Source organism: Pongo pygmaeus, chromosome 20 (genome assembly GCF_028885625.2).
Source record: "Pongo pygmaeus isolate AG05252 chromosome 20, NHGRI_mPonPyg2-v2.0_pri, whole genome shotgun sequence".
Taxonomy (NCBI): Eukaryota; Metazoa; Chordata; class Mammalia; order Primates; family Hominidae; genus Pongo; species Pongo pygmaeus.
This window is the reverse complement of record NC_072393.2, coordinates 4100454-4113063: the sequence shown is the minus strand read 5'-3', so window position 1 is coordinate 4113063 and position 12610 is coordinate 4100454. Positions and strand designations below refer to the sequence as shown.

Below are 12610 nucleotides of genomic sequence, written 5' to 3'. Positions count from 1 at the left end.
GGGCCGGCTCCTCCCCACCTTCCCACCTACCTGTCTCTCCAGGCTGTGCAGGGAGCTGGCCTCCGGGGACTGACGGGAGAAACAGGGACAGGGGGTTGGATCTGGGCAAGAGGCCTCCTTGCCCCACCTGCTGCTTCGTAGCCTCCATTCCATGCACATTCACGCATTCCACGTGCAACTATTGAGCACCTACTGCATTCTGCCCGCTCACTCATTACTATTGAGTGCCTGCTGTGTACCAGGCACCATTCTGCCTGCTCACTCATTACTAAATATTTATTGAGCACCTGCTGTATGTTGGGCCCCATTCATTCCTATTTATTTTATTTGTTTTTTTTTTGAGACGGAGTCTCACTCTGTCCCCCAGGCTGGAGTGCAGTGGTGTGATCTCGGCTCACTGCAAGCTGCGCCTCCCGGGTTCACGCCATCCTCCTGCCTCAGCCTCCTGAGTAGCTGGGACTACAGGCGCCCGCCAACAGGCCCAGCTAATTTTTTGTATTTTTGGTAGAGATGGGGTTTCACCGTGTTAGCCAGGATGGTCTTGATCTGCTGACCTCGTGATCCGCCCGTCTCGGCCTCTTAAAGTGCTGGGATTACAGGTGTGAACCACTGTGCCCGGCCTCATTCCTATTTATTAAGTGCCTACTTTGTGCCAGCTATTGTTCTGACTTTTCACTCAGTATTTATTGAGCACCTACTGTGTGCCAGCATGCACCATTCTGACCAGTCATTCATTTCTAAGTATTTATTAAGTGCCTGCTGTGTGCCAGTATGCACCATTCTGGCCAATTACTAAGTACTTATTAAGCACCTGCTGTACGCCAGGCACCGTTCCATCCACTCATTCACTCAACAAGTTTGTTTTTGTTTTTTTGTTGTTGTTGTTGTTGTTGAGATGGAGTCTTGCTCTGTCACCCAGGCTGGAATGCAGTGGTGTGATCTTGGCTCACTGCAACCTCTGCCTCCCAGGTTCAAGCAATTCTCCTGCCTCAGCCTCCCAAGTAGCTGGGATTACAGGCCCCTGCCACCATGCCCAGCTAATTTTTTTTTGTATTTTTAGTAGAGATGGGGTTTCACCATGTTGGCCAGGCTGGTTTCGAACTCCTGACCTCAAGTGATCTGCCCACCTCAACCTCCCAAGGTGCTGGGATTACCAGTGTGAGCCACCGTGCCCAGCCAGAAAGTTTTTACTGGGTGCCTCTTATGGGGCAGACCCTGGTTTTGGCCATTCATTCACACACTCACTTGAATATTCATTCACCCAATCAATATTGATGACGCCCATACTGTGGCCCAGGCATGCCTGCCCTCGCAGGCTCACAGTCAAATGGGTGGACACACATAAAACAGATGCATGCCCAATAGCAGTAAGTGCTGCAGATGGAAATAAAGAGGCCAGGCGCGGTGGCTCACACCTGCAATCCCAGCACTTTAGGAGGCTGCAGTGGGTGGATCACCTGAGGTCAGGAGTTAGAGATTAGCCTGGCCAATGTGCTGAAACCCCATCTCTACTAAAAATACAAAATTAGCCAGGTGTGGTGGTGGGTGCCTGTAATCCCAGCTGCTTGGGAGGCTGAGGCAGGAGAATTGCTTGAACCCGGGAGGTGGAGGTTGCAATAAGCCGAGATTGTACCATTGCATTCTAGCCTGGGCAACAAGAGTGAGACTCTGTCTCAAAAACAAAACAAAACAAAACAAAAATCAATAAAAAATAAAGTGAACTAGCGAGTTGGCTGGGGGGGCGGTTGGGGGTGATGTTACAATCTTAAAGAAAGTGGGCATGGGAAGTGTCTTTGGCGAGGAGCTTATTGCATAAAGTAGGTGAGGTAAAGAGCTGTGGGGCCATCTGGGACTAGAGCATTCCAGGCAGAGGACACAGGTGGTGCAAAGGCCCTGAGGCAGGACTGCGCTAGAGCATTCCAGGCAGAGGACACAGGTGGTGCAAAGGCCCTGAGGCAGGACTGCGCCTGGTGAGTTGGAGGAACAGCGAGGAGGCCCAGGTGGCTGCAGCAGGGTGGGGAGGGAGAGAGATGGAGGAGGGAAGGTGGGAGAAAAGTAGGGGGATCTTCATGTCTGCATCGACCCCACCCAGGCTTGGCCCACACCCAAATCTCCGAGGCCTCCTAACCTCCTGCTGCCTCTGTTCCTTGTGCTGTTCCAGGCCCCGGATCTTCTGCAGGAGGCGGCCCCTCTCCTGCCGCAGCCTCACGATCTCCTCATAGGCATCTCGATCATCCTGTTCCCCTCCCCACCACGGCCTTTAGATGGGGCCTAAGGTTGCCCCATCCCAGGTCTCAGCCAGAGCCCCTCCCTGCGCCTGGGGGCTCCCCACGCCTCCTCCCGTGCCCAGAGCGTCTCTCACCGGCATGGGGATGCTGGTGGGAGGTGGAGGCGCCTTCCGCTTCTTGGGGACCCCCTGCTTTCCATGGCTGGATATAGAGTTCTGGGAAGGGAGGGGAGAGAGAGTGAAGGGGGCCGATCTGGTGCCCATGCCAGCCACCCCCACAGTAAACCAACCCAGCCAGCCCCAGCCATGGCCTGACTTCCCGTGAACATGGAACCAGCCCCTGCCTCCTCCCCCTTACTTATCCCAGCAAAACGCAGACAAGACCAACTCCCTGTAAGTTCCAGATCTTACTCTTTACTCTCTGCTCCTCTCTGTCCCTCAGTTCTTTCCCCGGCTAGACCACATTGCCCACACGTTTTCACTCCTCTGTGGAACAGAGATGCTTTAAAACTGGGAGAGGGACCAGCGCGGTGGCTCAGACCTGTAATCCCAGCACTTTGGGAGGCCAAGGTGGGTGATCACTTGAGGTCAGGAGTTCGAGAGCAGCCTGGACAACACAGAGTGAAACCCCAACTCTACTAAAAATACAAAAAATTAGCTGGGCGTGGTGGCACACACCTGTAGTCCCAGCTACTAGGGAAACTGAGGCAGGAGAATCACTTGAACCTGGGAGGCAGAGGTTGTAGTGAGCCGAGATCACGCCATTGCACTCCAGCCTGCGTGACAGGGCGAGACTCCATCTCTCAAAAAATAAACAAAACAAACAAACAACAACAACAACAACAAAAAACTAGGAGAGGGGTCAGGCTCAGTGGCTCATGCCTGTAATCCCAGCACTTTGGGAAGCCGAGGCGGGTGGGTCACTTGAGGCCAGGAGTTTGAGACCAGCCTGGCCAACAGGGTGAAACCCTGTCTCTACTAAAAATACAAAAATTAGCCAGTTGTGGTGGGTGCCTGTAATCCCAGCTACTAGGGAGGCTGAGGCAGGAGAATCGCTTGAACTCAGGGCGTGGAGGTTGCAGTGAGCCAAGATCGAGCCACTGTACTCCAGCCTGGGCGACAGAGCGAGACTCCGTCTGGGGGGAAAAAAAAAAACAAAAAAACTGAAAGAGGGGAAGAGGCCAGATCTGCTTCCTTCCATGAAGACATCAACCCTCAACAACCTCAGTCTCCACTGCCCTCCCACCCCAGCCCCATAATTTGGCCCCATCCCCCCAGTATTCTCACCCAGTTCTGGGAGTTAGGCTGAGCACACTGCCACCACTTGGTGGCAGCATACCCTGAAGGTAGCATTCTTTCCAAACAGGTTTTCCCAGGTCTAACTTCCTTCTCTTCTCACAGAGCTTGGGGCAGGGGAGAAGTTAGTGTGGATGCAGGGAGGAGGGGCTCCTTCACTGCTTAGGGGTCCATACCTGAGATGACGCCTCGCCTGAGTCATCCTCTGTGAGGGCTGGGGAGAGAGGGAAGCAGGGTCAGGCATTCTGTTCCCAGGCCCGGGAAGGGCATTGGTGGGCCCCAGGGACTTGTAGGGGGCTCCCGATTTCCCCAAGAATCAGGGCGTTTAAGGTAGAAATCTGGCGCTTGGGTAGAGTGCTGAGAGAGGGACTTGGGGCTGTTAAAAAGAGAGGATACGCTGGGTGGGGTAGCTCATGCCTGTAATCCTAGCATTCTGGGAGGCTGAGGCGGGTGGATCACCTGAGTTCAGGAGTTCAAGACCAGCTTGGCCAACGTGGAGAAACCCCAACTCCACTAAAAATACAAAAATTAGCCAGGTGTGAGGGACTTAGGCGGCAGGCACCTGGAGTCCCAGCTACTCAGGAAGGTGAGGCAGGAGAATTGCTTGAACCATGTCTAGCTAATTTTTGTATTTTTAGTGGAGACAGGGCTTCACCATGTCGGTCAAGCTGGTCTTGAACCCCTGACCTCAAGTGATTCGCCCACCTCAGCCTCCCAAAGTGCTGGGATTACAGGCATGAGCCACCTTGCCCAGCAGGGGGTGCCCTTCTTAGGACACGCAAAGTTCTTACTGTACAGATGACCCAGGAAAGCAGAAGCAGACCCCCTCCCAGACTACTCTAAATGCCCTGGGGCTCCTTGAAACTGTTCTGAGTAGAATTGGGTAAGCTCTGGGACCTCCTAGAATGCAGCCAATCGGGGGTACCTTGAAACTATTCACGATAAAGAAAAGGGGAGTGACAAGAAGCTGCCAAGAAGCAAATTCATTGGGGAGGTGGGGCTTGCATACCACTGGGTGGGGACGGGCGCTGGGCCGCCTCTTGCAGAAGGTGCAGGATGAGTTTGTCCCCCGCCAGGGCGCCATAGTGAGCCGCGTCCTGCCCCAGCGCATCGGTGATGCCCGGCTGGGCTCCGCCCTGCAGCAGGACCTCCACTGTTTCGGGGCTGGCCCCCTCACAGGCCAGCATCAGGGCCGTCCTACGAGGGGAGGCGGCTACTGAGGAGATGAGAACATCCCCCAAGCCCCCACGCCCACCTCAGCACCCAGGCTGGGCTGGGAAGAGGAGGCTGGCTAGATCGTCTTACTTAGGTTAAGAGTCTTGCCGAAGGTCACACAGCATAGGGTGGACTGGCTGGGAGGGGAGATGCTCACCTGCCTTGCAGGTCCTGATCGTTCGCGGCAGCCCCTTGCTGCAGTAGGAGACGGCACAGGTCTGTGTGACACATCTGAGCTGCTATAATGAGGGGTGTTGCGCCTGACTGGTAGGGAGGAGGAGGGATGCGATGGCATGAGAAACTGACCCCCGGGAGGTGCAGAAGCCTATATAACTGCCCTTGAGTTTCACCTCAGACTTTCTCAGACTTTCAAAGGGTGCCTGAGATACTGCCACTTGGTGGCAGCATGCCTCAAGCATAACATCTTCCCCGAAGAGATCCCAGAAGCTTACCCGATCTTGGGGGTTTAGATGTGCCTTAAAGGAGCAGAGCACCTCTGAGCAGGAGAGACAGCCACCAGCCGCTGCAAAAGAGAAAAGGTTGTCCGGTGCGGTAGCTCAACCCTGTAATCCCAGCATCTTGGGAGGCCAAGGCAGGAGGATCACTTGGGTCCAGGAGTTTGAGACCAACCTGGGCCAACACAGCGAGACCCTGTCTCTACAAAAAAAAAAAAAAATGCAAACATTATCTGGGTGTGGTGGCGTGTGTCTGTGGCCCCAGCTACTCGGGAGGCTGAAGCGGGAGGACCGCTTGAGCTCAGGAGTTCAAGGCTGCAGTGAATCATGAGGGCACCACTGCACACCAGCCTGGGTGACGGAGTGAGATCTTGTCTCAAAAACCAAGAAAAGAAAGGAAGGAAAACAAAAGGGGGAAGAGTAGGCACAGGGTGAGACTTCGACATTTTCTGGGGACTTTCTGCCTGGGTGTGACCCTGCTCCTTTATTTCATGAGAAATTCCCACGTGCCCTGAGGAATTTGTAACAAAGGCAAGTTTTGCATTTTACAGATGCAGCAACTGAGGCCCATCCAGGCCTGTGGTCACCCACTGGGGTGAGAGGCAGAGTCAGATCTAGGATCTAGGTCTGCCGACCGCCAGTCCCAAGCACTGTGGTTCCCTCTACTTTTTGTAGAGACGGGGTCTCGCTGTGTTGCCCAGACTGGTCTCGAACTCCTGAGCTCAAGTGATCCTCCTGCCTCGGCCTCCCAAGGGGCTGGGATTACAGGACTGAGACCCACACTACAAGGCATGTGCAACCATGCCTGGCTAATTTTTATTTTATTTTATATTATTTTATTTTATTTTATTTTTTCAGAGACAGGGTCTTGCTATGTTGCCCAGGCTTTTCTTGAACTCCTGGGCTCAAGCAATCTGCCGCCGGGACTGTAGGCGTGCACCACCACTCCTGGCTAATTTTTTTTTTTTTTTATGGAAATGGAATGTCACTATATTGCCCAGGCTGGTCTCAAACTCCTGGGTTCAAGCAATCCTCCTGCCTCTGGCTCCCAAAGTGCTGGGATTATAGGCTGCAGCCACCACGCCCGGCCCCGTTTATATGTTTATGTATTTATTTAATTAATTAATTTATTTATTTATTTATTTTTGAGATGGAGTCTTGCTCTGTCATCCAGGCTGGAGTGCAGTGGCCTGATCTCAGCTCACCGCAACCTCCACCTCCTGGGTTCACGCCATTCTCCTGCCTCAGCCTCCCGAGTAGCTGGGACTACAGGCGCTCGCCACCACACCCGGCTAATTTTTTTGTATGTTTGGTAGAGACGGGGTTTCACCGTGTTAGCCAGGATGGTCTCGATCGCCTGAGCTCGTGATCCACCCGCCTTGGCCTCCCAAAGTGCTGGGATTAAAGGCGTGAGCCACCGCACATGGCCTATTTTTATTTTTTGAGACGGAGTCTCCCTCTGCACCCACGCTGGAATGCAGGGGTGTGATCTTGGCTCACTGCAACCTCCGCCTCCTGGGTTCCAGCGATTCTCCTGCCTCAGCCTCCCGAGTAGCTGGGATTATAGGCATGAGCCATCACGCCTGGCTAATTTTTATATTTTTAGTAGAGATGGGATTTCGCCATGTTGCCCAGGCTGGTCTCAAACTCCTGGGCTCAAGCAATCCTCCCACCTCTGACTCCCATAGTGCTAGGATTACAGGCGTGCACCACTGTGCCTGGTCTATTTATATTTTAAGAGATCCCTCCTACTGCCATTACACAGGACCAGAGCGGAGACAGGGAGGCTCCCCAGGAGGCTGTGCAGTTGAGACAAGCGCATGGTCTCTGGAACCCCTGGGTATGAATTCCAGCAGGTTGACATACAGTCTGATTAAGCACAAAAATCTGTTTTTCAGTCAACAAACTCTATTTGAATACCTGCTGTGTGTCTGAGGGAGTATGAGGTTTTGATTGCTGCAAACCTTATCTACAACACGTAGAACGGTGCCTGACACACAATAGGTACTCAATAACTGTTTGTTGTTGTTGTTGTTGTTGGTTGGTTGGTTTTTTTGAGAGGGGGTCTCGCTCTGTTGCCCAGGCTGTGCAGGTGCGCGATCTCGGCTCACTGCAACCTCCACTTCCCGGGTTCAAGCGATTCTCCTGCCTCAGCCTCCCACGTAGCTGGGATTACAGGCGCATGCCTCCATGCCTGGCTAATTTTTTGTATTGTTTAGTAGAGACGGGGTTTCACCGTGTTAGCCAGGATGGTCTTGATCTCCTGACCTCGTGATCCGCCTGCCTCAGGCTCCCAAAGTGCTGGGATTACAGGCGTGAGCCACCGCACCCGGCCTTAATTTTTTATTAGTAGTAGAGACAGGGTTTCACCATGTTGGCCAAGCTATTCCCGAACTCCTGACCTCTGCTAATCTGCCCGCCTGGGCCTCCCAAAGTGCTCAGTAACTGTTGAATGACAAAAACCAACGGGCTCCTATATTGTGACCAGAGGCACTGCCGCCACTAGGTGGCAGCATACTCCAACTGCAGGGAATTCTCACCCAGTGACTAAAACCCCAAAAGCCCAAATTTATTCTGAGTTTCTGAAAGAACAGATGTTTCTTGAGTCGTCTGCGAAAGCCATGCCTGAATTTCACGGGGACAGCGGACAGATCGGGGGCTGGGTTCTGGTTCAAGTCGGTGCGTCCCTTTCCCTCCCTCTGGGAAGGAGTTTGGATTTGGTGATTATGAGGGTACCAGCTGCCTGGAGCTATGGTTTTTCTGCTATCTCCTAGGAGCTCCTCAAAGGAAATTAAACCCTAGGGACCTCTCCTCATCCTCACAAAGACCAGGAGTACAATCGGCTGCTCCTTGAGGTCAGACGACCTGGATTCCCTACGACATCTGCTGCAGACAAGTGACAGCCTCATTAAGCCTCATCTGTGCAATGGGCTAATAGCCTGTGGTTCAAAGGGTAACCGGGATTTATGATGGGCTCCAGTGCCTGGCATACAGTAGGTAATAAAAAAGGAGGAGAAGGGCCGGCACGGTGGCTCACGCCTGTAATCCCAGCACTTTGGGAGGCCGAGGCAGGCGGATCATGAGGTCAGGAGATCGAGACCATTCTGGCTAACACGGTGAAACCCCGTCTCTACTAAAAAATACAAAAAAATTAGCCAGGCATGGTGGCGGGTGCCTGTAGTCCCCGCTACCCGGGAGGCTGAGGCAGGAGAATGGCGTGGACCCGGGAGGCGGAGCTTGCAGTGAGCCGAGATTGCGCCACTGCACTCCAGCCTGGGCAAAAGAGCGAGACTCCACCTCAAAAAAAAAAAAAAAAAAAAAAAAGGAAAAGGGCCAGCACGGTGGCTCACGCCTGTAATCCCAGCACTTTGGGAGGCTGAGGCGGGCAGATCACCTGAAGTCAGCAGGAGTTCGAGACCAACCTGGCCAACATGGTGAAACCCCGTCTCTACTAAAAATACAAAAAAATTTTAGGTGGGTGTTGTGGCATAGGTCTGTAATCCCAGCTACTCAGGAGGCTAAGGCAGGAGAATTGCTTGAACCTCGGAGGTGGAGGTTGCAGTGAGCCAAGATTGCGCCATTGCACTCCACCCTGGGCGACAGAGGGAGATTCTATGTCAAAAAAAAAACAGGAGGAGGCTAGGTGAGGTGACTCACACCTGTAATTCCAGCACTTTGAGTGGCCGAGGTGGGAGGATCACTTGAACCCAAGAGTTTGAGATCAGCCTGGGCAACATAGCAAGATCCTGTATCTACAAATAAATTTAAAATATTAGCCAGGCATGGTGGTGCATGCCTGTGGTCCCAGCTACTTGGGAGGCTGAGGCAGGAGGATCGTTTGAACCTTGGAGGTCAAGAATGCAGTGAGCCATGATTGCACCACTGTACTTCAGCCTGGGCAATAGAGCAAGACCCTATCTCATAAAAAGAAAAGGAAGGCCAGGAGCGGTGGCTCACGCCTGTAATCCCAGCACTTTGGGAGGCCAAGGCGGGTGGATCACCTGAGGTCAGGCGTTCAAGACCATCCTGGCCAACACGGTGAAACCCCGTCTTTACTAAAAATACAAAAAAATTAGCCAGGTGTGGTGGCAGGTGCCTGTAGTCCCAGCTACTTGGAAGGCTGAAGCAGGAAAATTGCTTGAACCTGGGAGGTGCAGGTTACAGTGAGCTGAGATCTCGCCACTGCACTCCAGCCTGGGCAACAGGGTGAGACTCCATCTCAAAAAAAAAAAAAAAGAAAGGAGGAGACAGGAAGCTTCACAGCAGGTCAGGTCCCTAGGGCCCTGGGTAGAATAACCCCCAAGTCTAGCACCCTCTGGGCTACGGGGTCAGGGCAGGGCTGGGCTGCACCCACCTGCATGGTGTAGGGCAGTCCACCCGCTGCTGTCCACGACGTCCACAACGCAGGAAGCCTGGGGATGGGGCGAGTCCTTTGAGGCGGAGCCATCCTTCTTGCTGCCTGATTTCTCTAGGACTGCCTTCCCCACCCTGGGCTCTGCTATACTTCAGCCTCACCCTTCCCTGGCCCCCAAGTGACTCCACTTTCATGAAAATTGGCGAGAAAAGAAAATAGCTGGGAGCTGAGAAACAGCTGGGAATTTGGGGAGTAGCTGGGAACTCCGCGAGTGTCTGGGGCTAAGAAAGGACCTAGGGCTTGGGGAGAAACAGAGCTCAGGAAATACCTGGCATTGGGAGTATATATATACATATATTTTAGATGGCGTTTCGCTCTTGTTGCCCAGGCTGGAGTGCAATGGCGTGATCTTGGCTCACTGCAACCTCCGCCTCCCGAGTTCAAGGGATTCTCCTGCCTCAGCCTCCCTAGTAGCTGGGATTACAGGCACACGCCACTACTCCCAGCTAATTTTTTGTATTTTTAGTAGAGACGGGGTTTCACTATGTTGGCCAGGCTGGTCTCGAACTCCTGACCTCAGGCAATTCACCAGCCTCAGCCTCCCAAAGTGCTGGGATTACAGGTGTGAGCCACCGCGCCCGGCTTGGGAGTACATCTTAAATAGGAGAAGCATGTGGATGGTCTGAGAGTATCTGGTTATCCAGGGAGTAGCTAGGGTTCTGGAGTAAAAGGGCCCAAGGAATATCTAGGATTCATAGAGCATCTGGGGGTTCAAGGAATTGCTGGAACTCAGGAGCAGTAGGGGCCAAGGGAGTAGCTGAGATAAGAAAGTAAATGACCTGCAGTAGTTGCTTCAAGCACTGTGGGTGCCCGTATTTGGCCGCCAGGTGGAGGGCATTGTAACCTGGGGAAGGAAAGAAGATTTACTGGAGCTCCAGGTATTCAAGTAGCTCCCAGCTGCTCCCCAAGCCATGTCAACTACTTGTGATGAGTTTCTGTGTCTAGCAAAGTCCGTAAACCCTAGTATTTCTGTCTTTTTTTCCCTGCAGAAAGGATCTTGCTCTGTCGCCCAGGCTAGGGTGCAGTGTGACCATAGCTCACTGTAGGCTTGAACACCTAGGCTCAGGCGATCCTCCTGTCTCAGCCTCCCGAGTAGCTGGGACTACAAGCAAGTGCCACCATGTCTGGCTAATTTATTTGTATTTTCTGTAGAGACAGGGGTCTTGCTGTGTTGCCCAAGCTGGTCTTGAATTCCTTGGCTCATGCGATCCTCCCACCTCAGCCTCCCAAAGTGCTGGAATTAACAGGCATGAGCCATTGTGCCTGGCCATCAGGTACTTCTCAAAACCATGCTATTCCCTGTACCCAGAGACTCTCTAAGCCATGGCTAGTCTGTATTCCAGACAATCCCATCTCAGCGACTGTCCACACCCACCTATTCCTCAAGCCCTAGTGCCTCAGCTACTCCCCATGTCCCCAGATACTCTACAGGGTCAACTACACCAAAGTTTCAGCTCTGCCCTTCACAACTCACAGTTGCTGTATATGTTCTTGCCAATCCGTATACCCTTCCTCTTCCAAATGTCAACTCTGTCCCTGTCTGATGCTCCACGAATCCCCAGCTATTCCATATACCCTGCCCACTATGCCTGTGGCCCTAAAGCTTCAGGTTTGACGGTGTCCCCATGCCTAGTTGCCTCCTGAGCCCCAGCTACTCCTTTTGGCGGCACATTTTTATCTCAGTTATTCCCCAGTCCCCAGTTAAGTCATACATACATACAAGTTCTCCTTGTAACCCAGCTACTTCAAGAGCTCAAGCTACTCCCACAGCTCCAGCTACTCCTAGATCCCAGCTATCCCACATACCTCAGATATTCCCCAAACTCTACTTGTTATTCTCCTGCCCCAGATACTTTGCAAGCTCAGCTACTCCCAGGAATCCAGTTCCTCCTCCAAACTCCAAGTAGTTCCCTTCAGTCACTTCCTTGATCTCAGATACTCCTACATCCCAGATGCACCTCAAAGCTTAGTTCGTCCAATGGTCCCAGTTATCTCCCAAGCCCCAGTTCTTCCTCTGCCTCGGTCACTTTCTAGAAACTTCCCCAGGCTGGGCATGGTGGCTCACACCTATAATCTCAGCACTTTGGGAGGCTGAGGTGGAAGGATCACTTAGAGCCCAGGAGTTCAAGACCGGCCTGGGCAACACAGGGAGACTCCATCTCTACTAAGAATAGAAAAATTAACTGGGCATGGTGGTGTGCGCCTGTAGTCCTAGCTACTTGGGAGGCTGAGGTCGGAGGATCCCTTGAGCCCAGGAAGTGGAGATTGCAGTGAGCTGAGATCATGCCCACTGCACTCAAGCCTGGGTGACAGAGGGAGACCCTGTCCCTCCCCCCAAAAAAGAAAAAACAACAAAACCCCAGAAACTTTGCAGCTATCCCCCAAGCCCCAGCTACTTCCCCATGCCAGCTACTTCCCCACCCAACTGAACCAATACCTGAATCCTAGTCACTCCCCATCCACAAGCTGTCCACTGGCTTTGCTCGGTGCCAGCCACAGTCTCTATCTTTGGCCGCCCCATCCTAACATGCCCGTGTGTCTCCCTGGGGGCAGGGGAGGAGCACCAGAGGGAGCCTCCCCTTTTTTCAGCAGAGAACATTGAGACCTGGGAGCAGGGTCTGGCTGGACCCTCAGGCTGGGCACCTGGGCTCAGTTCCTCCTCCCTCCCCGGGGCCCAGCTGGTAGTACCTGCCCCATCCGTGCTCATGACATTGGTGCCATGAGCTATCATCACCTCCAGACAGCTGGCCGCACCCCGCATGGCCGCCAGGTGGAACCTGGAGGTGAGAGACAAGGGTTCAGCCGCAAGGTTGCCACCCCTCAGCCATCTCACTCCCGGGTCGCAGGCACTCACGCGGACTTGCCCTCGGGGTCTAGCTTCGTGGGCACCAGCCCCTTGCGGGCGATGAGGGCGGCCACCCGAGGTGCATCGTTGTTTTCCACGGCTTGTAGCAGCCTCTCGTCACTCTTGCCCCAGTCTTGACTCTGCAGGGCACGCCCAGA

General features: G+C 53.4%; 1 protein-coding gene across 8 annotated transcripts in view; it reads right to left on the bottom strand.

Annotated features, from left to right (window-relative positions):
* ANKRD24 (ankyrin repeat domain 24) overlaps positions 1-12610 on the bottom strand; it is a 40433-nt gene that overhangs the window by 11852 nt on the left and 15971 nt on the right. For 6 of the 8 annotated variants that reach the window (XM_054464472.2, XM_054464473.2, XM_054464477.2 and 3 more), the window contains 11 exons: positions 12462-12592; positions 12296-12384; positions 10387-10451; positions 9548-9605; positions 5191-5261; positions 4896-5002; positions 4533-4720; positions 3700-3737; positions 2363-2443; positions 2129-2236; positions 31-69 (listed from right to left, as the gene is read on the bottom strand). In XM_054464472.2, the coding sequence (XP_054320447.2) occupies positions 31-69; positions 2129-2236; positions 2363-2443; positions 3700-3737; positions 4533-4720; positions 4896-5002; positions 5191-5261; positions 9548-9605; positions 10387-10451; positions 12296-12384; positions 12462-12592 (975 nt within the window). The remainder of the gene's footprint in view (positions 1-30; positions 70-2128; positions 2237-2362; positions 2444-3699; positions 3738-4532; positions 4721-4895; positions 5003-5190; positions 5262-9547; positions 9606-10386; positions 10452-12295; positions 12385-12461; positions 12593-12610) is intronic. The other 2 variants (XM_054464480.2, XM_054464474.2) reach the window with 2 other exon arrangements.